The 27,819-nt window shown below is 45.7% G+C and overlaps 1 protein-coding gene across 1 annotated transcript; it reads right to left on the bottom strand.

The window, feature by feature from the left end:
- Nucleotides 1–266: 266 nt before the first annotated feature.
- Slc25a15 (solute carrier family 25 member 15) lies at nt 267–17,143 on the bottom strand. Its single transcript, XM_042685828.1, has 7 exons — nt 17,045–17,143; nt 14,665–14,778; nt 10,865–11,123; nt 5,192–5,329; nt 3,690–3,859; nt 1,744–1,902; nt 267–656 (listed from the first exon to the last, which is right to left on the bottom strand). The coding sequence occupies exons 2-7, from the start codon at nt 14,717–14,719 to the stop codon at nt 532–534; spliced, it is 906 nt and encodes a 301-aa protein (XP_042541762.1). The 5' UTR covers nt 14,720–14,778; nt 17,045–17,143; the 3' UTR covers nt 267–531.
- Nucleotides 17,144–27,819: the final 10,676 nt, after the last annotated feature.

Below are 27,819 nucleotides of genomic sequence, written 5' to 3'. Positions count from 1 at the left end.
ATCTTTAACTTCTTAGTACACAGGTTCAGGACACTTAAAAAAACAAAAATACACTTACATCTAAAACAGATGCTGTAATCACTTATAACTACTTTTGTGGAAAATGGTCACCTGTGGGGTTTCTGCTATTTCTATTTGCAATGAAACACGGAGCAAATGGTGTTTCTGTCAGTGCATAACCACACAAACTGCATGTGTACATTATGTAGCTTTATGCAGAAATCACGCCCTAGCAGAAGTATATTTGACCTTTCAAGTTAAGTGTATAACGCTACCAGCCAGATGTTTATTTCATCAAGGACAACAAAAGTAGCAAGTTTTCCCTTGTAGTACAATCATGGGTACAAGTTATATTATGTAAAATAGAGGCTCTGCCATAAAGTTTTAAGATGTAGGGTACAAGAAGGGAGGTGATGAGCAAAATCGTCCATAAATGAAAGTAATTCCACATTGTTACCATACTCCATGAAACCCTGAGATGAACAGTAGTTCTTAAATGCCTGTGCTTGGATCCAGACCCACCAGGACACTTCAGTAGGCTTCCAACTGGCTCATCATCAACTTCCTGCTGTATTCATAGGCCAAAAATAGTGAGCCATTGGCAGGGAATGCTCGAATCATAGTAGGTTTCAATCCAGAATATAAGGCTGTTATTCCTAGGAGACAAAATGGTGATCAAAGACTGTGACAATCCCCTTCTTAGGGATAGTCATATGCTATAAAACCCAACAAGTGAAGAAAGAATTTGTTTCCAGGTATCCCTAAGGAAAATAGTCAAAACAAGACAAGGATCAGGCTTTCTCACAAAGGTGGTTCATGCTAGGGGCAAAACAGATTATTTCCATGCCTGGCTAACTCCTGGGAAATGGATGGCGCAACATGAAGGCCTGCTATGGCCAGAAGGAGGGAACTGGAGCCATAGATGACAGCAAGAGCACCAACAGTGAAGGCTTTGAGGATGGATTGGATAAGGGAAGCATGCGTACCTTATAAAACTATAAAGTGTCATGCAAACTTAAGGAAGTTGAGGTTACTAGTATTAAATAGAGTTTGTGTGCTACAGGGGACATGAATTAAACAATTCATGTGTGTGTCTGTGTGTCTGTGTATGCCAATACTAAGGCTTGAACCCAGGGCTTGGTTGCTATCCCTGAGTTTTTGTGCTCAGAGCTAGCATTCTATCAACTACAGTTCCACTTTCTGCCCTTTGCTAGTTAATTGGAAATAGTCCCTTGAGCTTTCCTGCCCAGGCTGGCTTTGAACTACACTCCTCAGATATCAGCCTCTCAAGTAGCTAGGATTACAGGTGTGAACCACCAGTGCCCAACTTAACCCAAGTTTTAAAATATATAATGGTTGCCAGAACAGGTTTTCACAGATTCCATGGAGTTGGTTACTATACAAGTTAACACTTAAAGTCATTATTCTCCTGCCTAACTCTAAAAGTTGCCCCCAAGTCACTTCAGAAGCTACTTCCTTATTTCTGACTTCAGAAATGTCATCACTAAGGATGTTGTATTTCTGTAAAGCCCTTATTCATCCTCTTACACATCATCTTTGCATAGATCTATACTAACTTTAAACCATAGGAAGTCCACATCCTCAACAATCCTTTTAGGCTATTTAGAACAAAAGATCATGCCAGGTCCCTGCCCTGGCATTAGGGGTTAGTTGACAGGACAACAACAAAAGAACCAATTGACTGGGTGCATCTAATCTGTTTCTGCACTCAGCACAACTCACCTTCGGTTTTCAAAACACTAAGAAAGGTTCCAACAAACCCTGCCTGCTTTCCAGACATGGAAAGCACTTGAATTCTAGATTTGATACAATCCACTGGGTAGACAGCAAGCCATAGGCAAATTCCACCAATTCCGCCACTTAGCATCAAAGGCACAGGGCCTAGAGGAGAAAAATAGCAAATAAGAGTTGATCTTCAGTGTCATTTTCAGAGATCAGTGGAGCAATGGTACAGGCAATGAGAACAGTAATGCTGGAGGATACAATTCTTCAAGAAAACTCTTGGAGGACACAAGGTTCCATGTGGTCATTGGGTCTGTCCTTGGCCTCACTAGGACAGGAAACCTTAGCAAGGCTTGTGTTAAGCTGGGGTCACAAGTAGTGTGGCCACACCTCTGGTCCTATCCTCAGTGGGGGCTGGCCCACCTAGAACAGCAGGTCTCATCGATGGGTGATGAGAAGACAGGCCTCTGCAGCCAAGTCCATGTATTTTTTAACTTTCTCACCCTTATTTTCATATTTGATTTTGTTTTGTTTTGGGGAGCTGGTCCTGGGGCTTGAACTCAGGACCTGGGCACTGTTCCTTGCGATTTTGTTTCTCTCAAGGCTAGCACTCTACCACTTGAGCCACAGAGCCACTTGTAGCTTTTTTTTTTTCTGAGTAGTTAATGAAGATAAGAGTCCCAAAGACTTTCATGCTGGCTTTGGACTGTAATCCTCAGATCTCAGCCTCTTGAGTAGCTAGGATTACAAGTGTCAGCAACAAATACCCAACTCCTCTTGTGACTGTATTTTAATACCCAACAACTCCATTTTTTTTTTTTCATTTAAGAAAGTATGTTGGGCTGGGAAGGTGGCTCAGTGGTAGAGCACTTGCCTTGCATGCATGAGGCCCTGGGTTCGATTCTTCAGCACCACATAAGCAAAAAAGAAAAAAAACTGGAAGTGGCGCTGTGGCTCAAATGGTAGGGTGCTAGCCTTGAGCTGAAGAGCTGAGGGACAGTGTCCAGGCCCAGAGTTCAGGTGCCACGACCGGACCAAAAAAACAAAAAAAAAAAGAAAGTATCTTACTAAATATATTAGTTAGGTCTAGGAGCCTGACCAACCACAGTTTATATCAATTCACTGAAATGAGATGCTTAAGAAAAACCAACTCACAAATGCAGCAGATACTCACTAGACACTATGTTGTAAACAAACTGTACAACTTGTAGGTGGGAATGGAGGGAAAAACTGGGAGACAGCAAGGGAAGCTGTGACATTGTCCAAAAAGAAACATATCTTGCCTTATTGTAACTGTAATCTCTCTGTACAGCACCTTTATAACAACAATATAAATCGTTTACAAAGAAAAACATGTTAATTTTTGACACATAGTGTCAAGCACACAGTTGTGCCCAGCAGTTTAATAGGATAAGTTAGAACTCTTCACTGTGTTCTTCACTGCTACCAAGACATTGCCAAGCTTGATTTGATTAGTGGGAGGTGTGTGCGTGTGCGTGTGCGTGTGTGTGTGTGTGTGTGTGTGTGTGTGTGTGTGTACACACTGAGGCTTGAACTCAAGGCCTTCACTTCTGCTTGGCTTTTTTGCTCATGGTTAAGGTGTTACCATTTGATCCATGCCTCCAATTCCACTACCAAGATTCATTTACAGGCTTTTTCATCATCTTACTGATTTCTACATGGAGAAAATAATCCCTGCATTTATTCTTCCTTAAAAGAACAACACTGTTGAAACAGTCTGGGAGACACTGATTCAGTTCCTGTCCTGAGGAACGTCATGCCCCTTAGGAGAGGGTCCTCGCAGTCACCTACTGTTGGGAAGCTTCTGGCATCAAAAGCCTTCGTGGGGATCACAAAGGAGTGCACAGATCAGATGACTGCAGAAACCACACCCACAGGAAGCAGAGATCATCAGACCAAAATTCTGTCAACGCACACATAGTTACCTAATTCATCTTTTGATCTTCCCGATGCAAAACCTGACCGGCTTAGTTCATAACCACCAAAGAAGAAGAAATAGCCTGGTACTTCTCGAAGTAGAGTGCTTGAAAGGCCATGGTAGAAGCCCAAGGGACCATCTTTCTTAAGGATGCTCTTCACCACAGACCAAACTGTACTGGGAGGGACACCGTGAGAAAGAGTTAGGACAGGCAAGCCCTAAGCTGACAAAAATGAGCACACCAAACATCTTCCTTCTGAGAGCTAGCTCCCAAGAGCTCCATCAGACATTCCCTGCTGGCCAGGCCCGTCCACTACTTCCTTTCCTTGTGCAGTGTGCAGAAGTAATCTACCTTGCACAGTTAGTCTGCCATCCACACACATCTTCTGTACACTGTTATACCCCAAGCACAAAAGCAATACTTCTTTTTGCTTGTTTGTTTGTTTTGTTTCATTTTGTTTTGGTCTAGTCGTGGGGCCTGAACTCTGGGTCTGGGCACTGTCCCTTAGCTCTTCATCTCAAGGCTAGCGCTCTACCACTTGAGCCACAGCGCCACTTCTGGCTTTTTTCTTTTTGCTTATGTGGTACTGAGGAATCGAACCCAGGGACTCAGGCAGGCAAGGCAAGCGCTCTACCACTGAGCCACCTTCCCAGCCCCGCAATACTTCTTTACAAGGTGTTTATCTGCCTAAATCCACTGGACATAATCATTAACTATCTTTAAATTATTGTAAACAATTTTCAGGGCACATGAGGATAGCTTTTTCAGTGCTATTGATTTTCTACTACTTAATCTGGATACTGGTTACATTCATGACTTTACTTCATGGATGTTTATAGAACCCAGAATACATGCATGTATTTACACTACTGTGTGCTATAGTTCAACAACAGAAAGTTCTCAAGCCTTACAGGCTTGAGCTTCCAGACAAGAAATAATAGATTCAAGTTGGTTGGAATGAACTGAAAGCTGTAGAAAATAGGGCACTGTAAGGAGCAGACAGATCGCTGAAATTGGTCAACCTGCCAACAGAAATAATGAGTGTGTGCAGAGCCTGAGCCCTTTGTGGTACATTTGGAGGGCTGCAGAGGTTGGGAAGTCTCTATTAGGATCTCAAGGATTAGCATGAACACTCATGTGAAACCTGAGAATGGGCATTCACAGTCCAAATCAGAACAAAAGCAAGCTCAGCTCTCAGATTTGGTTCAAAGCTGCCTGCTAGGTCCCCTCCCAAATATGGATGAAGATCAAGCCTTTTGCACCCAAGGACAAAAGCAAATTATTCGGCTTCTAGTTTCACCATTTCTGCCTAAGACCTCCTACAGGGTGGGGTGGTGGGATCAATCCTTTCAGGAAACTATCCTCTGACGATTAGGGGAAAGTATACTGGAAAACAGCACTTGGGAGTAGATAAATCCAATTTTGACAACACTATATAAAATGAAACATCACTCCATACACTGAGGCAAGAGAGACCAAGCATCAGGGCCTCAACATTCAGAGCTTACTTCTGGCTTTTGGCTATCTTTCCCGATGTCTCCATCTCAAACATGGTCTGGAGCCGGCACTTCACGAGTTCTGTAGGGCAGAGCACCAAGGCAGCAAAGGCAGAGGCAAAGGACCCGGCGGCCGCATTCTGCAGATCACTGAAAGCAGAGAAGGCAGATGGCCATCAGGCCCCTCCTGCAGCTCTCATCTTACAGGAAGGGAGACTTGCACATGTCGTCCCATCCAGAGACCCATGACTCTGTGAGATGACAATATCCCAGTCTCCACATGAGGACAGGATGCTTAGAGATGCCATATAACATGCTAAACTCACACAGCTACTTAGTGGTAGTGCTAGAAGTCAAACCCAGGTCTGCCCTATAACATCCATGTTGAGTTTGTTCATATGTGTGTGTGTGTGTGTGTGTGTGTGTGTGTTGTGTTTATCAGTGCTAGCGCCAGAGCCCAGGCTCTTGTGCATGCTGGCCAGGAGTTCTAGCACACAGCCATAAACTAGAGGCTTATTCCTGCTCCCAAACTCATATATTGAAAAGCTTAAGTTCTTGTGTGATATAGTTGGAGAACAGGTCCTTAAGAGCCAATCGGGGTTTAGATTAGGTCATAAGCATGGGAGAGTCATCGTGGGATTTGTGTCCTTATAAGAAGGGACCAGAAGCCAGGCACTGGTGGCTTACACCTGTAATTCTAGCTACTCAGGAGGCTGAGATCTGAGGATTTCATGGTTCAAAGCCAGCCCAGGCAGGAAAGTCCATGAGACTCTTATCTCCAATAAACCACTAGAAAACCAGAAGTGGCACTATGGCTCAAGCGGTAGAGCAATAGCCTTGAGCTAAAGAGCTGAGGGAGCACCCAGGCCCAGAGTTCAAACCCCATGACTAACCAGGAGGACATAGTCCAAGGCATGTCTATAAAACCAGAAGCAAGCCTTTGCCAGACATCAAGTCTGTGAGTATCTTGATTTTAGACTCCCCAGCCTTGAGAATTATGAGAAATGATTGTTACTCAAGCTGCCCAATTTTTAGTATTCTGTTTTAACAGTGATGCATGAAGCCAAAAGATCACAGAAAACACATGGAGGGGGAAAATACTACCCGTAGTCCCATTACCCAAAACATTGCTAACACTTCAGTGTATATGGCACTAAACCATAAATAAAGTTCTGAGGCTATCCCTTCCTACCCCAATCCAAGGTGATGTAAACCAACCCAATGAAAGCCCAGTATCAATTTCTAACTAGAATTCCTTACACTGCAAAAAGACTTTTTAATTCGGTGGACAGCCTCCTGCTAGGGCTTGAGTGTCTCCAAAAGGCCCACAGGCTGGAGGTCCAACCTGCACTGTGAAGCAACAAGGCTGGGACCTTCGCGGGAGGGGGTGGTGCCATGGAAGGTGGTTGCATGGCTGGGAGCACTGACACCCTCAGAAGGGATTCATGTGGCTCTCACAGGATTCTGGTTAGTCCTCACATGATTTTTATCAACAGAGCTAGCCTCGTCTCTGAATCTCTGACTTTCTGTCATGCCACGTAATCTTCCCCTCTCACACACTCACCAGGACACCATGCACCACGTCCTGATGACAGAGCTGGCCACACTCTCGAGTCTCAAGAACTGAGAGCCAAGTAAAGCTCTTTTCTTTATACATTACCCTGAACACCCAGATCTCCTCTTATAATAACATAAAATAGAGGAAAACAGCTCGCCACAAAGGAAGCAAGAGAGGGGAGAGTGGGGCCTCAGAGGTGGGTAGAGCCAGTACACCTCTGCACACGCAGTGGTTTTACATGGAAGAGCCAAGCTAGAAATCGGAAGGAGATCCTAACAGGATAAATGCACACAAATAACAAAACCAGAAGCATTCTCCTCCTCTCATATGGCTATAACACCATCTACACACACCAGCAGCAGAGTTGTGAAACTAGAATCTAGTATGAGTTCAAGAAAAAGGAGGAAATGTCTGAACAGTTCTTGAATCAGTGTTTACCTGCAGCTCTGCTAGCACTAGGAAAGTTTGAATTGGTTCCCCTGCTAACCCATTAAGCATTAGCCTCCTGCTGTTTTAGAAACCCTCCCAGATGGCCAAAAGCCCTGAGAATCCCTAATAATGTTTCTCCAAACAGCAAGCAAAAATACAAACCAACGTACCACACTCAATGCCCTGAAGTTTCGCCAGGGTGAATGTTAATGTGAAATCAAAGCTTGCCCAAAGGACAGATCTGAGTTCTGATTTCCTGAGGTCTTGTCTCTGCCTCATATCTGCAAGTGATTGCAGATGGTGCGGGGAGCTGCTGTGGACACAGTGGGTGTCAGAAGTGCTGGCTGGGAGTGGGGCTTGCTTTGAGGAGGTGGCCACTGCTTGCAGTGGAGACTTCCGCACACCTCAGAGTCAAGATCAGACAAAGGAGAGCCAGCCAGGGACATAAGTGTCTTTGACACACAGCCTTCAGGTGTAGAGAAACTTGTGTGCTGCTCAGTCCACTCCTTCCTCCTCACATCTCTCCTTAGCTTGATTGTGAAAAAAAAAACAACAACAAAGCTTAAAATGGTTTTTGCTGTCTTTCAGACAGCCTGCAAATCCGTCTTTGATGTTACTCTGGGACACTGTCAAGCTGCTGACAGGTAACCATCAGTTGGGATCATTGTGAAGCATTTGCCAAGTTTTCTGGAACAAAGGCAGCAGTCAATAAATGTGGGAGTAGATCCAGTCTCCAATGCCTGGTGGCTCAGGTGTCTGAACACACACAGGACACCTTATTAGAGTGCAGAAATAGCGCCAAGTCAGATTGGCCATGGACTTTATCTTTCTAACAAATACTTTCACCTACCAGTGTAAAAAGGAGGCACATGGGCCTTGTGAGTCCTATGTGTTGTCTAAGTGTATAGAGCTGGAACTGAAAGCGCACAGATATAGGAGGGTTCTGTAAGAGTCCACTGTATGATCGATCTGCTCAACAAAAAGCATGACCTAAATGCTCTGGCTGCGTAAGACCCTACCCAGTCAGAGGTCATGCTCAAACCAGGAACAGGCAAATATTTACAATGTGACTGCAGAAGTCCACAGCAGGCTTCCACAGTAGATCCCTTCTCAGTGCTTCATGAGTTACAGAGCCCTGACTTGACCTAACAAGGGAGACTGGTGGGAGGGGCTCAGAACACATGGGCCAAGTCCCCATCTGTAAGGCAGAGAGCTTGGTCAAGACTCTAGGTACCACTTTCCCAATAGTTACAGGCAACTGCTATTCTTTGGCATGCGAACAGGAAAGGTGTCCAAGCTCAGAGAAGATTCTAGCATTGTGTTAGACTATGCCAAACAGGCTGGTGTCCTTATGGGAGAACTTAGCTGGAAGATCTCTTCAGACCTAAATGTCATTTGTTCTATTTGAAATAAACATCTTCAGTGCCCCAGAGGAGAGATACAATAAATCATTCCCTAACCTTTCTCACTGACCCTGACTCAGGCTTCTGGAGACAGTTTGGGGAAAAGGAGCTGGAAGGCTTTGTGTCGTTCATTCATTCATCTTCTACCAGAAGTCCAGAAGTGTGTTGCTCTCACCCTGGTCTCCGCAGGGGGGGGCGGAGGGGGGGAATAGGGGAACAGGGAGGCCCTTCCCTCACAGCTTTATCCCCATCAGAAGGCAAAATCACAGTCCTGTCCCATGGCCAGGGGCAGGGTGGGGGGTGCAGCCTTGTTCCGTGGGATGTGCAGGGTTCTTCCCCCAGAACCTCACACAGGTGCCCATCCCACATCCCTGGCTTCTCCCCTGTGTACTTCACCAGGAGGCTGAGGGAGAACAAGAATCCAGGCCCCTCAGGCAGAATGTCCCCCCTGAGCTGGAGAGAAGGCTGAGGCTACTTATCACTCTGCATCTGTTCAGTCTCCCCTGTGAGGCACTGTGGTCTCCCGTCTTCTCTCCTGGTTTGCTTCCACTTCTGCCTCTGCTTCATGTCTCTCTCTTGCCCACTCTGTGTTGGAGGCTGTATGTAGGATCAGTGCTCAACCTTCCTCTCTCCTCCACCATCTCCTAGGACCATCCCATCCATTAAAGCCAAGTTCCATCAATCATGAAAGAATCGTGGTCTATGAAAAGGGCCTGGCTGACCCCCCCTAGCATCACCAGAAAACACGTCTGTCCACAAGGAACCATCCTTAATCTGATGGCTTACAAGTTGCATTGGCCTTCCAATTCCTATTGGGACAACCAACAAGACTGCCTTTTGCAGGCACAGAGCAGATATAAGCATTTTAAATCATTTCAAATAAATTGATGTTACTAGAGCTGTGGTTTATGTAGTAGAGTGTCAGCTTTGAGAACAAAAAAGAAAACAGGGGCTGAGAATGTAGCTTAGGGGTAGAGTGCTTACCTAGCATGCATGAAACCCTGGGTTCAACTCCTTAGTACCACATACACAGAAAAAAGCCAGACGTAGCACTGTGGCTTAAGTGGTAGAGTAAAAGAAGCTCAGAGACAGTGCCCTGAGTTTCAAGCCCCAGGCCTGGAAAAAAAAGAAAGGAAGAGGAGAGGAGAGGAGAGGGGAGGAGAGGAGAGGCAAGGCGGGGAGGAAAAAGAAAAGAACAAACAACAAAAACCAGTGTGCGGCCCTGAGTTCAAGCCCCAATACTAGACCATAAAAAAAAATCAATGTTCAAAGAAAGATGGCTATCCATCCAATGGTTTCCAAATTCTCTATATACAGATAATAAATACCTTAAGGAAGACCACACATGAGCCAAAGGCATAATAAATACCTTAAGGAAGACCACACAAATATTGGAGCAAAACTCAGTCCCAGTTTCCAACTCTTGCTCATGTTTCATGTTTTCTCTTCAAATCCACTTGGCCCAGGCAACTTCTTCCAACACTCTGAATTTTAATGATGGAGGGGAGCCTAAAATGCTTCCACAATTTTAGTCCAGCACTTATGTGCATATGAAAAGCATGCTTGCCAGGGACCAGTGGGGTTGAGATCTGAAGATCTCAGTTTGAAGCCAGCCCGGGCAGGAAAAGTCCATCAGACTCTCTCTCTCTCACTCTCTCTCTTTTGGCCATTCATAGGGCCTAAACTCTGGGCCTGGGCGCTGTCCCTCAGCTCTTAGCTCAAGGCTAGCACTCTACCACTTGAGCCATAGCACCACTTCTGGCTTTTTCTGCTTATGTAGTGCTGAGGAATTGATCCCAGGGCCTCATGCATTCGAAGCAAGCACTCTACCACTGAGCCACCTTCTCAGCCCCCCATCAGACTCTTATCTGGAAGTAGAGCTGTGGCTCAAACTGTAGTGTGCTAGCCTTGAGCACAAAAGCTCAAGGACAGTGTCTAGGCCCCAGAGTTCAAGCCCTAGGACCAGAAGAAAGAAAGCAAGAAAGCAAAAGTGTGTGTGTGTGTGTGTGTGTGTGTGTGAGAGAGAGAGAGAGAGAGAGAGAGAGAGAGAGAGAGAGAGAGAAGTAAGCAAGCATCCTTTTGAAAAGATGGAACTATTCAGTGGCTCCTTTTGATGGTGGGCTGTGGTCAGGCCTCCTTTGCTCAATGCATGAATAGTGTGTGACATCAGAATCACAGAGACAGTTGTTTTGAAAAAGGAAACTTTCTTCCCAGTATGTATCATTAAAATTGTGACCATGCAGGAGCACTAGTTTAAAAACAAAACCAACAACAGAACACCAGTGCCCAACTCACCTCAGCTTCGCCTGCCTGTCCAATCCAACCACTTTCCGCACCACCTGCTGGCAGAAGCCATAGCACATGAAGAGCACCGAGTTCTCGGCTATGTTGGCGATCAGCGCCGGGCTGGTGCCCTTGTAGAAACCACGGAGGCCCACCTGGGAGTAGGTCTTCAGGCAGCAGTCAGTGAGGCCCCGATACAGGTCAGGGAACGTCTGCATCTTCACCTTCATTGTGTCAAAGGGCTGTCCGGTCAGTACACATGCTGTTCCCCCTGGAAGCAGGGCAATTCTGAAGCATGAGTCTGCAGCTTTCTCCGTGATCCATGGGCATGAAGGACATGTGGCCAGCCCTAGAGGCTTATCTTTTTCCCTTCCTTCTGGCTCCTTTTCTCCCCAAACCTTCTAGCTGAGTCCAGTAAATAACTTCCTACTGTACCCAGCCCTAGAAGCTCCCACCTGTGTTCTACAGTCCCAGCCTCAGGCTACCAAGGGGTGGCAATCCCAGGGACCATGAGGTCCTAGGCAGGGGATGCACCTTGGAATCTCTGTCTCTCCCCCATGCCCACCTCATAGGGTAGCACTAAAGTTAGCGGTGGCAGGACTTGGCACACGCCTCCCACCCAAGTGGTTACAACAGTGTAGCTAATGTCTGGGAGTGACAGGAGCCACACACAGGGTGAGGGAGAAACTCCCTGACCTCATGCCTGCTCAGCTGGCCTGCAATCAGAAAAGCAACCGTGGTTCAGACACCAGGTAAAGGGAGGGGCCTGGCTACTTCATCCCACAGAGAACAGAGCTGACCCCTGCCGGAAACCTCTTTAACTTGAACTCTAACGGTTAATATTCTGCAGCATTCAGAGCAGGTCAGACTAAGATTTACTCAACAGGATTGAGAAGTACCTACAATGAGCAGAATAAACCCTTCCTTCCTTAAGTAGTTTTGCTCAGGTATTTGTCACAGTGACAGAAAGTCCAACGAACACAGTAGCATTCAGATTGTTAATCTTCAACACAAGCAGCAAATCAAATCACAAAGCACTGAAGCCATCTGTCAGCAGGGGCATCATGAGTGGAAGAAAGGATAGCTCACAGGGCGGTCAGACGAGGGAACTTCAAAATACCCAACCAATAACAGCCCAGCTCAAAGGGGCAGTGGAACATACAGTTCTTAAGACAGTCCCGTCACAAAAGGTTTTTGAAAGCCAGGCACTGGTGGCCAATTCCTGCAATCCTAGCTACTCAGGAGGCTGAGATCTAAGGATTACAGTATGAGCCAGCTCAGGCAGAAGAGTCCATGATACTCTTACCGCCAAAAAAATAATACAAAATAAACACGAACTAGAAGTGGGGCTGTGGCTCAAGTGAAAGAGTGCCATCCTTGCACAAAAAAGCTAAGGGACAGCGCCCAAGCTCTGAGTTCAAGCCCCATTTATGGGCACACACACATCCAAAAGGATTTTTTTTTTTAGTTGTTTTCCATTTAGACATTTAAGAGGCTAAGTTTCAATGACTCAAAATACCCCATCTCCCAACTATGGGACCTAAGAAGGCACAGCACACAGTGGCCAGATAGCTGCTCTGCTACAACACTGGAATTGTTAAACTACTGGCTCTTAAAGTACTACCCAGACGTGTTTCAGGTCATTCACTTTTGAGGATCCCTGATATCTCATTTCAATAACTACCCAACTATCTGCTTTAAATTCCCCTTTTTAGCCTCCCAGGATCCTTTCCTAGAACTTCTGCAGCAAGCAGACAGGGACAATGACAACTTCTTGGCACTTTAGAAGACGTAAACTGGATAGAAAAACCTGCCTGGCAGGAGATCTTTGTTTAAATTTTAAAACACACTCCCCTCCCTGCCAACACACACACTAAAAAAAAAAAAAAAAAAAGACACAGTTCCAAAGCCAGACACCAGTGCTCACACCTGTAATTCTAGCGACTTTGGAGGCTGAGATCTGAGAATCACAGTTCAAAACCAGCCTGGGCAAGAAAGTCCGTGAGACTCTCATCTCCAAAAAACTACTCAGAAAAAGCCAGAAGTGGCATTGTGGCTCAAGCGCTAGAGTGCTAACCTTGAGCACAAAGAGGCTCAGGGACAGTGGCCAGGCCCTAAGTTCAAGCCTCAGGACCAGTCCCACCCTCCTCCACCCCCCCCCAAAAAAAGTAGGACTGCTGCTTCCTTTTGTACTGTAGGTCATCCACACTAGGATGAAAGCCCTTTGTCACTAGTGAGGTATGAGTCGCTGTGCCTGCCAGGAGCTTGTCCTAGGCAGGGGCAAACCTGTGTTGCTAAGCTCAGGAAAGAAATACCTTCCCCAGAGGCTGCAGGAATACAAAGTATCAATATGTAAAAGGTTTGAAACATGGTATTATCATTGTTAAATATATACATACCAGGCTTAACTCAAGGTAAATATGTTGCAATTTACATTTAAAACAGATTTTACTTATACAAATTCCTGAATGAATATAAACAGAAAAAGGTATAAGCCTTATAAGTTGATCACAACAGATAGATCTTCCACTGACTGACAGAAGGACATAAAATGCCCAAGTTGAAAATCTCTTCCATGTTACAAATGCTCCTACTACAGAGATGAGAATTGTACCCAGAACATTCCCCAGACCGCTAGTAGGAAGCCAGAGGAGGGTGGGAAATTGTGCCATTCTCACAGTGTCCTCAAGGGTAGCAATAGGGAAGGGGAGAGGTGGTTCCCAGGGTGCCTGGGGAATTATAGTTCTCCATAGAGTGTAGGGGTCTGTCCAAAAGGTACATAGTCGACTAGAGCCCTCTGGGTGCAATGCAGCCAGCTGTCAGGCCTGCTCACTGGTCTGGAACAGCTGCCTATGGTCTCTAATCTGGAGAGGTATGCTTACGCTGGGATCTTTATAGTATCTGAAATATGCTGTCTGAAGCTTTCTCACTAGCCTGCTTTGGCCAACCTTTGGTTCATGGGAAAAAACTTTGCTCTTCTCTGAACAAGGATTTTTTTTTTAATACAACTGGGCAAAGGACAGTTTGAGAGATGGTGCCCACCTTTCTTTCTTCCCCTCCCTCCCCCCCCTCCCCCCCCCCCATCACACTTGCTTTGCTGAGCCAGGAAGTACCATTTGGATAAGAGAGCATTGAGCAACAAACACACCCTTTGCCCCTGAGGTAAAAGAAGACTAATAAAACAAAATGACATGGGAGACAACCCAGTTTTGTCCCAGACTCAACTTCCCACTGTGCCTGCATCTTAAAAGTGATCATTCTAAACTGTTGGCTGCATGTGGCTAGTGCTGGCTTCAGCCTGCCCTTGGGCTCAGGCTCTAAAGGTCAGCCTGAGTAGCTCAGTAAGTCCCAACAAGATCTATTACCTCTTCTTTTCTTTCCTGACTGTAAGACAAGTGGAGGATCAGTCTTCCTTCTAAAGGGGACCCTCTTTCCTTCCCAGCACCACTAAAGGCAGGGCTACTAAGAGGTGGCCCACTGTTATTTTTGTATGACAAAGGATCTGAAGACTGTCAAGTTTAGGGTAGAAGTCCAGTGTCACTGCATATCTTAGCCAGGTGGCAGTAAACATGACTTCATCTCTGAGCCATTTTCCAGTAGTTCTCTTTACCCTGACTGCTGCAAGTTTTAATGTAACAGATATTATTCTACCTACTGTCATGTTCTGAACAATTTCAAATTGCCATTAAGTGGATTCATTCCAAGGGTTTGTGGTATCACCTGACATGACAACAGGACCACTCTTAAACCACTTTCTTTCAGTCCCGCTGAAAAGCTTGAAGAACACAGAGAGCAGTTTGCTCTGGGATTACCTGCGGCTCCTGCGGTGAGGTCAATGGCAGCTTGGATGGCAGGATTGGACTTCATGGTGCCACTGGCATTTGCGGGAGACAACTTTCTGGAACTCAGAACAGGCACCGATATTCCTGGGAGGAGGCAAGAGCCTATCATTAGCCCAATCTCTGCAGCACACATTTTCTGTGCTTGTTGCAGTTACTGAACCTGAATTTCTGGGGACTGAGAAGAAGGCTCCTAAGGAATTGGACTTGGGGTATCAATGTAGCTGAGTGATGTACTGCTCCATAAAAAGTTCACCCCCCCCCAGCTCAAAAATAAAATCCTTCCCTGAATTTCATTGCTTCAGCCCTCACCGGTAATTTGACAAACCTTTAGGAAAACCTTACAAATGAATATCAGGTAAGAAGGCCACCACAGACATCCCAAACCACAACAGACTAGTTTTTCAGAGCCTGAAAATAGCAGCCTGTGCTGGGAGCCCCATAAGTTTGGAGAAGTGCATGCAAGAAGTCTTGACCCGGGGATCAAAACCCCTGCAGAGTCACTCAAACCTATTGAGAGTGCCTGCTCTCTGACAAAAACCACACACACACACACACACACAAAACAAAAACAAAACTCATGGGACTGATATATCATGCATTCTCAGAGCAAGACCCTCCATCCACCCCAGCTTTTCCCAGCAGTAAACAAGCAGGTTCGCCAGTGGTCAGGGTACAAAGCCAATTCTGATTTAGCAGGCCTCAGGTGGGACCAGGAAGCTACCAGGCTTAAGGTTCCTAGGTGAGGTTGATAATGCAGGCCCTCCAACCACACTTGAAGCATTAACACCTGGGTCATTAAGTTCTCCATTTGCTTGAGAATCACCTGAGGACACTTTTTCAGTGTTTCCTAAGCTTCTCTCCAGTTGAGTCTTGATTTGGTATTTTTGAGTTGTAGCCCACAGAGTTTGGGAAAGCTATTATAAACTATTCTCTAAAGTTAGACAAAAATCAACTACTGGTGAGACATGAACTTCATAAATACTGAATCGAAAGAAAAATAGGCAATGTTTTAACACATAGGATTAAAATAACCAATTCAGCAACCAATTTTATGCAGTTTTCATTCAAACAATGGAGTGATTTCTAATAACAAGGGACAAATTTCATTCCCTATCTTATTGCAAACTTTGGCACAGATCAGAGATGAAGGGCAAGGTCCTTTCAAACACATTGTCCCAAATAGAAAATAATGCTAGCCAAGGTTTTCAGTCACTTTTTGCACTTTGCCAATGAACAAACTCCAAAATGGAGACCAGTTTTTTTTCCCAAAGGAATGCAACCCGTAGGTGGAAGGAAGGAGTTAAGAGAGGAGGAGGGAGAGAGCAACAGAGACAGGGAGACAGAGAGAAACCGAGAGACAGAGAGAGAGAAATTATTAACTTGGCAAGTTTTTAAGTCTTTTAAACCTGTACGTTCAAATGCATACCTAATTCCAGGGTTTACCAAGCTGGCCAAAAAACACACCCAAACCATTCAACCCTGCATTTTAGGGAGGGGGGGGGGGGGAGAAAAGGAGGCAAATACACAGACAAGACTATCTAACGTGGGTCCTTAGATAAACCTCTAAGAATGATAAGTATAGAAAACGGCCACAGATACTAAACAAACTCAGAAGTCGTACAAAATGACACGAGAGCCGGGCATTGCTGTGGCTTGGAAAAGACGCGGGGCTTGCGGGACCCAAGAGCTGGTGGTCAGCATGAATCTAAACCAGTGTGTGCGCTTGCTGTAAGAATGGAGACACTGAATCTCTTCGGCGAGCCGTGGCCTGACTTTTCAAACCACCCCAGGGTCCGACTCGGTGGACACGAACACCAAAGCTAAGCCCAATTTCCTCCTCGGTCCTGGGGGGAAGCAAATTTCTCAGGTGGTAGAAGCGCAGGCGGCCCACACTTTTCCACTTAGGACAATCGCAGCTGGACGGCGCTGGCCCATCGCCTTGGGAGCCCCTCGGCCGGACGCAGAGATCAGGGGGTGCAATCCCGCCCAAGCAGCCCGACCAGGCGCGACTCCCGGTAGCCGACCAACCCTCCGCCCGCCGTCGCTGCCCGCACGCGACCCTGCCGCCGCCCGCTGCCCGCGCGCCGCCCATTCATAAGCCCGGCCGGGCGCCTGGCCAGGCGACAGGACTCGGGGCAGAGGGCAACGTGGTCCAAAAGGGAGGATCTGCAAGAAGGAGGCCCAGGAGCTCCAGGGGCTCCGGCGAGACCCTGCCAGCGCCATTGGCTGCGCACGGGTCCCCTGGCACGCGTGGTGCCGGTCGCCTCCCGGGCCACCCGGGAAGGTCAGGCCGCCCAGCTCTGGAGCCCGTCCCGCGCCCGTCCTCCCTCTTCGCGCGCGCCCCGCTCACCGCCACGTCGGCGTGGCCGTGCTCTGCACGGGCTGTGCCGCCTGCTCCACGATCCTGGGACTCCGCGGCCCGCGCGGCCCCCTTAACACGGTCAGCCACGGCCGGCCCTCGGCTCCGCCCCGCGGTTCCGGGACGCCCCTCGGGGCGGGGATTGGAGGCGGGAGCCCGCACGGCCCAGCGCACTCCCGGGAAGCGGAAGTCGGCGGGGACCCGCGCGGCCGCGGCGGCCCGGAGCTCCTGCGCTGGGGATGCTCGCTAGACCCGTGCGCCCCTGCGCACCGCCTGGACGGGACTCACTGGTGCCCTGTCGCTACAGGGGCTCCCTGAGGACCCGAGGCTGAGAGGCTGTGGTTTAATGCTAAATTGCAAACGAAGATGATGAAAAATTGGATGAAATATGAAGAATTGGATGAAAAATTAGTGTGCACATTGCCAGTTATTATTATTATTAGCAATATTTCTCCCCCAAGGAAATCCACCCCCAGTGACATTCTGGCAAATATCCTGATGAAAACTGCAGATCCAACTCAGCCTCTCCGGTCTCAGTTTCTGATGAATGAAATGTTATCTGGGGTTCTCCGGCGCATTTCTGCAAAGCTGAAAATGTACATCGGAGTAAGTTTTTCTTCTGAGCTAGCCACCTGCTCAACTGGAAGGATCTTGGGATAGATTAGGCACTACCTTCCCATTGCTTTGATTCGGGCTTTCTTTTTTTTGGGGGGGGGGGGGTCCGGTCGCGGGGCCTGAACTCTGGGCCTGGGCACTGTCCCTCAGCTCTTCAGCTCAAGGCTAGCGCTCTACCACTTGAGCCACAGCGCCACTTCCAGCTTTTTTTTTTTTTTCTTTTTGCTTATGTGGTGCTGAGGAATCGAACCCAGGGCCTCAGGCATGCAAGGCAAGCGCTTTACCACTGAGCCAGCTTCCCAGCCCAATGACTCGGGCTTTCTTGCTTTCCTTTCATTTTCTGCCTTGTCTTTTGTGTGTTTTGGGGGTGGAAACAGAGTCCAACTATGCAGCCCAGGTTAACCTTAGCGTCAAATCCTCCCTCCTGAGTGCTGGATTCCCGCTGTGCACCACCACAACCATTTGTGTTTTCTTCCTTGAAACATTGAACTCTAGAAGACTAAAAGGGAGCCAGACGCTGGTGGCTCACGTCTGTAATCCTAGCTACTCAGGAGGCTGAGATCTGAGGATTGCAGTTAAAAGCCAGCCTGGACAGGACAGAACTACCACAATGAAAGCCCTTTTACAATGAATAATACTAATAAAAAATAAATTGAAGAAATTACACTTCCAAAGAATGACCCAATAGCCTGTAGTTCCAGCTACCTGGAGGAGATAGAGTACAGATGGCTGTTCAAAGCCAGCTGGAGCAAAAGAAAAAAAGTCCAAGAGACTCTGTTAGCAAAATGAGTCCTTTCCCATAGCTTAGTCCATTTCTTGCCCTCTCCACAGCTTGGCATGCTCTCTTCCTAAGCAACACTAGGCCCATCTAGTAAAGGCAGTAAATAACCAACTTCCAACCCTCTTTACCTTGGGATGGTACTTCTCTGGGGCAGCTACCATCATATAAGGCAACAAGAGCCCCTTAGAGTGACCTTCAGGTCTGGGCAGTTGCAGGACCCTTATCTACTATTTGGATAGCAGCCATAAACCCTAGTCCGCCATGATGAAGCTCCTGGCCCACAGGTCCACACCAGGGTCTCTACCTCCTAGTCCCTTCTAGCCCCTCCTAAACCTCCTAAGTTATATAGATCACCCCAGACAATAGCTGGTGCTTTGTTCTCATTCCTCCCTTGTGAGAACGAGTCTTGCTGGCCCCCTTTCCCAGCAATAAACCTTTCTTTGTTCTCTGTACCTGGATGTCTGCGTGGTTCTCTGACAAAGTCTATTAATCTTAATTTTGCTAAGACTCATTTTCCAATTGACCAGCAAAATGCGGGACTGAACACCAGGTGCCAGTAGCTCATACCTTAATCTTAGCTACTCAGAAGGCTGAGATTTGAGGATCAAGGTTCAAGGTTAGACCAGACAGGAAAGTCTGTGAAACTCTTAGCTCCAATTAACCAGCAAAAGGTGGAAGTGGAGCTAGCCCTAAATGGTGCTCAGGATTGATGCCCAGACCCTAGAACTACCCCACCCCCAAAATAAAGTAGAACTCAAGTGGTAGCGCACCAGCCAGCCACCAGATTTTTTTTAGTTTAAGCCTTGAACTGACAATAAAGAAAAAGGTGAAGGAGGAGGAAGAGGAAGAGGAGAAGAAGAACAAGAAGAAAGAATAAGAAAAGGAGGAGGAGGAGGCCGAGCGCTGGTGGCTCACGCCTGTAATCCTAGCTACTCAGAAAGCTGAGATCTGAGGATCACAATTCAAAGCTAGCCTGGGCAGGAAAGTCAGTGAAACTCTTTTCTCCAATGAACCACTCAGAAACCTGGAAGTGGGGCTGTGGCTCAAGTGGTAGAGCGCTTGCCTTGAGCTGAAGAGCTGAGGGACAGCACCCAGGCCCAGAGTTCAAGCCCCATGACCAACAAAAAAAAAAGGAAAGAAGGAAAAGGAGGAGGAGAGGGGAGGAGGAGGGGGACAAGAAAGAAGAAATGAGGAGGAGGAGGAGGAGGAAAGAAAGAAAGAGAGAAAGAGGAAAGAAAACTAAATTTCCAGCCTTGTAGGACATGGCATTGCATTATTGTCCATTAATCTCAATGATTGTGGGCATGGATCAGTGACTTAGTATTTGACATGACATGTATTAGTGCTTAATGTTGAAAGCAAGAGACCTCCTGGGTCACAGTGGTGGCTACAAAGATATCTATCGGGGAACTCAATAAACAGGGCAGTCATTGGTATTAGAATTTGAATTTCTGGAACATAATTGAACAGAAACAAGCTATAGAGTTTGCATGGCTTGCCTAAAGTGACTTGTAACAAGCTAGGATATTCCACAGCCTAGCAATGCCACTTGCCCCAATGGTTTTGCTGAGGAAAAAGAGACCAAAAGGAAATATAATTAAGGACACCCCTGGATCTCCTGTTACAGCTTAGAAAGCACTCTGGACTTCAAGCCAGGATGCTATGCTGAAGTCCCTAAATGACCTTTAGTGAATCACTTAACCTTTTTAACACTCTAGCCAAAGGATGGCTGCCTTGCTGGCTCTTAGGAAGCTCTGTTGCTGTTGCTCCATAGGGCTGCTGGAGTAATCCATCACCGGATGGTTGGTGGCTGCTCCTCCAGACACTAAGCCAGCAGTCCCCAACCTAATGCTTTGTCTTTTCTGCCTTTAATCCCTTCTTCCCCTTCTGTCCTCCATAGGCTATTTTCCATTCTCAACACTCCCAAGCCACACTTGTTTCCTTTCTCCTTCACTTTTCCCACACCTTCAGCTTCAATTCGCTCTATTAACTAAAAATCAAGATTTTTGCTCAAAATGTTAGCTCCTGATCTACAAAGTTACCTTTACAGTACAGACCCTCATTCTTTTATCCTCTGGCTGGCTTGCACACGGAAACCCCCATGCCTAGCACAGTGGGCCTGCAAATGAAGAGCTCAAAAAAACAGGGTGAGAGAAATACAAATACATAGATGATGTTAACATACAGGGCCTCAAGCCTGGCACTCACTGGTGGCTCATGCCTGTAATCCTAGCTCCTCAAGAGGCTGAGATCAAAGGATCAAAGTTCAAAGCCAGTTGTCAGGGAAGGAAAGTCTATGAGCTTTTTATCTCTCATTAACCACTAAAGAAAAAAAAAGCTTGAAGTGGTAGAGGGGAGTAGACAGATGAATAGAAGGGTGAAGGGGGAAAGCAGTCATAAACGTCAATGAATACCCTACAAAATTAAGACAATTGAGGGAAGGGGAGGGGTTGGGAAGGATGGGGTAGAATGATGAAACGGGTGGCACTGATCAAGATGTGTTCATAAACTGCTTGGCGAAATGGAAATTCCTTTGTACAACTACTTAAAAACATAATTTTTTTGGTAAGTCCAGGGGCTTGAATTCAGGGATTGGACTCTGTCCCTAAGCTTCTTTGTCCTCAAGACTATTGCTCTACCACTTGAGCCACAGCACCACTTCCAGTTTTTTCTGTTTATGTAGTGCTGAGGAATTGAACCCAGGCCTTCATGCATACTAGGCAAGCACTCTACCATTAAGCCACATTCCCAGCCCCAAAAGATAATTTTAAAAATATATTTTAAGGGGATGGGAAGGTGGCTCAGTGGTAGAGTGCTTGCCTTGCATGCATGAGGTCCTAGGTTTGATTCCTTAGCACCACATAAGAAGAAAAAGCTGGAAGTAGTGCTGTGGCTCAAGTAGTAGAGTGCTTGCCTTGAGCTGAAGAGCTGAAGGACAGCACCTGGGCCCAGGGTCCAGACCCCACAACCAACCAAAAAAATAAATTAAATTAAATAAAAATAAAAATATATTTTAAATAAAAGTCACTGCGGCTCCTAGCCTTTAGCCACAAAACAAAACAAAAAACCTCAGGCCTAGTGCCCCAAGGTCCTGATAGCAAACCACAGGATTGGCACCAAAAGAAAGACACAGAAAAAAATATAGCTCAGAGAACAGACTAGAAAGTCACCTGGTTGACATGAAGTCAAGAAAGTTACTAAGCAAACTTATTCCAAGGTTAAGTCTTTAGGAACCCTCACCCCTTAGAAATATAGATCACTGCTGTCAGAATACATGGGTGAACCCAAAGTATTTGGGTTCCAAACAGCCAACACAGCAATGCACGGCCTCTCTGATGCTGGCCCCGCTCGGGATTGTGCAACCCCCTGGAACATCACAGTAGCCGATCTGGGGTGAGAGCAGGTGTGACGCAGGCAGGAGGGACAGACTGGTCTCATGGAAAAGCAACCCTTTGCAAGGGCAACAGAGTTTCACAATGTGCTGGTTAATGACACCACACAAGAAAGAACTTCACCAAGTGTTAAATGGAGCTACAAATACATCAAAACCTCAAAACATCTTGGACTGAGAACATTAAATATTCTTGTCTGCTGATACAACGTTTGTTAAATAGTCCCTCAGGCTTTTTGTTTGTTTTATTCCTTTCCCTTTTTCTCCATCTGAGGATTGAACCCAGGGCTTTGAGCTTGCTTATCAAATGACCTATCATTTGAGCCATGTCCCCAAGACTAGGCTAGAATCAGGTAGAATCTGTATTTGAAATACATAGGCATGCATTTGTATTTTTATCAAGCTGTGTGGAATAAAAAGAATATTCTTCCAAAGAAATAATAGTTACAGGGCTGGGAATGTGGCTTTGTGGTAGAATATTTGCCTAACATGAATGAAGGTTCAATTTCTTAGTACCATGTAAACAGAAAAAGCCAGCAGTGGTGTTGTGGCTCAAGTGGTAGAGTGCTAGCCTTGAGTATAAAAAAATCAAGGACAGTGCTCAAGCCCTGAGTTCAAGCCCCAGAACTGGCCCAAAAAGAAAAGAAAATAAAAAATTGTAGGGCTGGGAAGGTACTCTGTGGTAGAGTGCTTGCCTTGCATGCATCAGGCCTTGGGTTCAATTCCTCAGCACCACATAAGCAGAAAAAGCCGGAAGTGGCACTAGCTCTTCAGTTCTTCAGCCCTCACTAAGGGACAGCACCCAGGCCCAGAGAGAAAGAAAGAAAGAAAGAGAGAGAGAGAGAGAGAGAGAGAGAGAGAGAGAAAGAAAGAAAGAAAGAAAGAAAGAAAGAAAGAAAGAAAGAAAGAAAGAAAGAAAGAAAGAAAGAAAGAAAGAAAGAAAGAAAGGAAAGAAAGAATTATAACTGCAATGTTTTAAAGGAGGTAAGGGAACTTCTTTCGATTTTCTCTTCTTTGTCAGCTATTTTTTGTGTCTTTGTCTTTTTTTTAACTTTCTTTTTATTATTATTGTCTTTAAGTAGTTCCCATTCTACAAAACAGTATATGAGTACAAGGTGTCTGACGACATTGTCACCCTTCGCTCCTAACCCATCCCTTCTCTCACTTTTCTTATCTTTTTTTAAATTGAGATTAGGTGATTCCATAAATTTCACATATTTCACAGGATTGTGGAATAGTGATACTTAAAGTCACAAACACATTTTCACCTTCACAAGGCAAATTGTCATTATCATGGTCTATAAAGTTTGTGATTTCTATGAGCTTTGACAATACAATTATTTCTTCCACATCAGGTGATGTTTACATTTCTTTCCTTTTGCTTAGTGTAGGCTGTTCCCTCCTTCTCTCTCATTCCTCTCTTTCCAAAGCTGACTTTGAGTTGCTTAGTTCTTTTTCTTCTATGTCCAGTGCAGCTGATGGGCCCCTTTGTTGTATGTTGTTCTGTTTCCCACTTATTCTGCGTGGCTGGCCTTAAACTCTCTATGTAGTCCCCAATGGCTTTGAGCTCACTTTTGTCCAGGATCACAACTGTACCCAGGTCACCTTTTCCACAATTCCATTTCTTTTCTGTTCTTTTTTATTCACCTATTCCTCTGGGACCCTTAGTATACTAATTAATTCTGCACACTGCTTCAGGTCAGTAACAAGCCATCTTTAGCACCTGTCCATGCTAAACCTTGCCTCAATCCTAAATGCTGAAGGGTACAGAAATCTCCATGCAAGTAGAGAAGAAAGAAAGAAGTAATTATAATTCTGGATGCATGAACAAGAGGGGAATGGAAAGGGTAATGTGCTAGTAGTCATTTTTTAGTCACTGTGACAAAGTACCTGAGACAATAAACACAAAAGTAGGATTTGTTTTTGCTTAGCACTGTAGAGATCTCCATCAGTGATTGGTTGTCTTCATTGTGTCTGAATCTGTAGTGAGTCAGAAAATCATGAGGGGGGAGGGGTATGGGGGGGGAGCAAAAGTGCTTGCCTCCTGGCAGCCAGGAAACAGGGAAGAAAGAAGGGAGGGGCAGAGGACAGGAAGAAAGAAGAAGGGAGAGAGGGAGCAAAGAAAGGAGTGAGGAAAGAAGGAAGAGAGGGAGGGAAAGAGTCGAGACAGGGACAGTTTCTCAATAGCCTCATGACTTAACTTCCTCCTGCTAGGCCCTAGCTCCTAGAAATTCCACCACCTCTCCAGAGATGACAAAAGAACATTATATGCATGTATAAAAATGTCATAATGGGGGCTGGGAAGGTGGCTCAGTGGTAGAGCACTTGCCTTGCATGCATGAGGCCCTGGGTTTGATTCCTCAGCACCACATAAGCAAAAAAGAAAAAAGCCGGAAGTGGCGCTGTGGCTCAAGTGGTAGAGTGCTAGCCTTGAGCTGAAGAGCTGAGGGACAGTGCCCAGGCCCAGAGTTCAGGCCCCATGACCGGACCTCCCCCCCCCCAAAAAAAAATAATAAAATGTTGTAATGAGCCCGGCACTGGTGGCTCATCCTGTAATCCTAGCTACTTGGGAGGCTGAGACCTGAGGATTTTGGCTCAAAGCCAGCCTAGGCAGGAAAGTCCATGAGACTCTTTTCTCCAATAAACCACCAGAAAACCAGAAGTGGCACTTGGTTCAAGTGGTAGAGCACTCACTTTGAGCTGAAGAGCTCAGAAACAGTGGCCCATGAGAAGCCCCGTGACAAAAAAAAAAATGTTGTGATGAAACCCTTTACTGTATATAATTTAATATATGCCAATAAATAAATGTATCTGAGAAAGTTTATAAATTTAAAAATAAAGATCTCTCGGTGGAGATGGCATAGATGAAGATACAGGACGCTGGGGCCTAGGATGTCTTTACTCAGATCACCCCTGAGGGTGGCTGGCCGACATGCTTAGTAGCTATATTCCGCAGGAGAGGACAGAGGATCAACTGCATTGACACGGAGGCCAGGTCAGCCAGAGGCGAGATTTTCCTCCCCTTGCTTGGGATAGATTCCTGAATGGGAAAGAAGAAAGACAGACAATTTCAGTCCCTGCTAATAGATACACACTCTTAAAACTGAATGGAGATAATTACTCCTATTGTAAAACATTTGGGAGTTTAGATATGCTTTCACTTGAAATCAAGGAATGTAGAAATCAGAACCTGTGAGGAAACCAAGGATTTAGTGCTCTGACAAAAGCAGCTGATTTTGTGAAGGCTTTCAGGAAGAGAGTGCACTTGCTCTCATCAGGCTGGATTATCACTTTTTAGAGACTTTTGAAATGTAAGATGGTACGCCCTTAAAGGAGATGATTTGTCAAGGGCAGTTGGAAGAATTACTAGCAAAGGAAGAAAGAAACCAAAATTCATCATCGAGAATATAACACGGACATGGATAGTTTGGGCTGATGTGAAAGTTCACATCCTTGGGTCTTTCCAAAACATTAAAAAAAAGAACCGCCATCTGCAAACATCCTGGGAAATCCCCCAACGAAGTTTTATGTTAATAGTCAAACCATGGCCAGTAGAACAGAAATCGATTTTGATTTCAAATTAGAGACTTTTTATCTTCTCTTTGGACTTGAAAGAACAAGGGCTTATACTTTGCAAGTGTTCATACAAAACCATGTGGAGGATATTTCAGTTACTTTAAGCCTGGGTCTCTTCCTTCATTCTCAGAAGCATAAATGGAAAGGGAAGGTTTAGTAATATTCACACTCAACAGCTTGTAGAATAAATATCAAAATCTAATACAGTTACAGGTTAAATATAATTGCATATTTCTCACTTTAAATCATGTGTAACAGATTTAGTTTAGAATCCTCCCATTTATAGAAGACTTCTTGCTTACATCTTTCATATGAATTTTTAAGCTTACTTACAATTTTTTTTTGGGGGGGTCCGGTTGTGGGGCCTGAACTCTGGGCCTGGGTGCTGTTCCTCAGCTCTTCAGCTCAAGGCTAATGCTCTACCACTTGAGCCATAGCGCCACTTCCGGCTTTTTTCTTTTTGCTTATGTGGTGCCTCAGGCATGCCAGGGCCTCAGGCATGCAAGGCAAGTGCTCTACCACTGAGCCACCTTCCCAGCCCTTACTTACAAATTTATGAAGAGTAAATTGTAATGAAAAGAATTATCTCAGAACCCCAAGAGGCATGGCCCTTGTTTAATTCCTGCATTTGGTGAATACTGTAGAATCAGATCATACGCAGCAGCTCTGGCTATGCAGTTATGAACCAACTAGCAAGAACTGATCTTTGTGCCTGTTTTGTAATTTGTACAATGGAAGACTTGCATCATAATAGTGATATGAGGAAAGTTTTTTTCAAATAAGTATTTCATGCAAGTACTCATACATTACAAATGTTGGACATATTTCTCCTCAGTAGTAAGGGTGAGGTGGTAAGAAATGTTTCTAACCCAGGAACTGTGTTCTCCAAATGTAATAGATCCTTTTTAACTAGTGTCTACCTATTTCAATATAATGTGCTCATTTTTAGAATGGAAGAAATAAGGTTTATTAAATATGATTTGATGCTACAAACATAAGTAAATAAAAGATTTCCCCCTGTCCCCAATAGATAACACAGGTTGAATTCCTAGCCTTCAACCCATGAGCCTTTGAGGAATACAGAAGATCCAAACTGTGAATGGGTAGATTCCAGAAGGGCATCAGTAAAGGATGAGGAGGAAGCTCTCTGAGGAGGCCCATTAACAACCTCATGAAAGGGTGGGGTTTGCACCACAACTGGCCCTTTGTTAAGAGGATGAACTTTGGTACATCACTTAGGCAGCTGATTATAATTGACTAAGGGACTTAATGATTGTTGCAGGTGATCTGGGGCCCTGCGAACAGCTTCCTCAGATAAGGCTCCTGAGCCCCTGACAGAACGTGCTGGTCCAAAGCTGGACACTTTCCTCACCAGCTTTACATGACAAACCATTCCCACTGCCTCGTGTTGCTCATTTGTAAATGACACCTCAGGGAGACACAGCTGGAAGAAATCTATACCCTACTGTGTGGAGAAGGCTAGCAAGGTGGGAAATATCTCAGATAGGCAGGGCCTCTTCTATGTTGGGAAATTTCCTGCAAAACAGCCAGAAAAATAGGCAAACTCTAGATTGGTGGACCTATCAGGTGAAGCCTAGGGCTCAGGCAAAGGCAGGGAGGCATGAAGCCACAGTGTCCCCAGGGACCATAGCAGCATGTGTACACTGCAGCGAACCTGGGAGTCTGGGCTACAACAGCAGCACGAGCTATTTGCTCAATGTCCTTGTGGCCAGAAAAGCCAATACTTACTTATGTTCTATTCCATGTTCCCTAATGCGGCTCCAGAGATGTAACTTCCTCTTTGTTAGGCCCAGCCAGGCCCTGTTCTAGTTTCTTTGAGTTACTGTCTGCATAAATCATTGCCATAAATCTGTATGATTGCATCATTGAAGAGAGACAAGCACTGGTGGCTCATCCCTGTAACCCTAGCTATGCAGGGGGCTGAAATTTGAAGATTGCAGTTCAAAACCAGTCTGGGCAGGAAAAGTCCAAGATACTCTTATCTCCAATGAAACACTGGAAATCTGGAAATAAGCTGTGGCTCAAAGTGGTAGAGCAATAGCCTTGAGTAGCTTTGCTCAGGGACAGAGCCCAGGCCAACACAACTCCAAGCCTTACAACCACCACCACCACCACTAACAATAACAACAACAACAATAATAATAGATTTTCCCAAGGTAAAAAAGGCATTGCATCTCTCTTTCTGATTCTCTCTCTCTTCCCTTCTGTCACCTCCCTTTCTCCCTTCCTATCTCTGTCTCTGTATCTCCCTGTCTTTCTCCGTTTCTCTGTCTCTCTGTCTCTCTCACACACACACACTCATTCACACTCATAAACACACATGTTCATTGGATACTCTTCTAATAAAAGAAGCATTCAATTACTGGGCCATATTCCCTCCCT

This window comes from Dipodomys spectabilis, unplaced genomic scaffold, assembly GCF_019054845.1.
Source record: "Dipodomys spectabilis isolate Male_0828 unplaced genomic scaffold, ASM1905484v1 ptg000095l, whole genome shotgun sequence".
Classification (NCBI taxonomy): domain Eukaryota; kingdom Metazoa; phylum Chordata; class Mammalia; order Rodentia; family Heteromyidae; genus Dipodomys; species Dipodomys spectabilis.
Note: the sequence above shows the minus strand (reverse complement) of the source record. Positions and strands in the feature narration are given on the sequence as shown.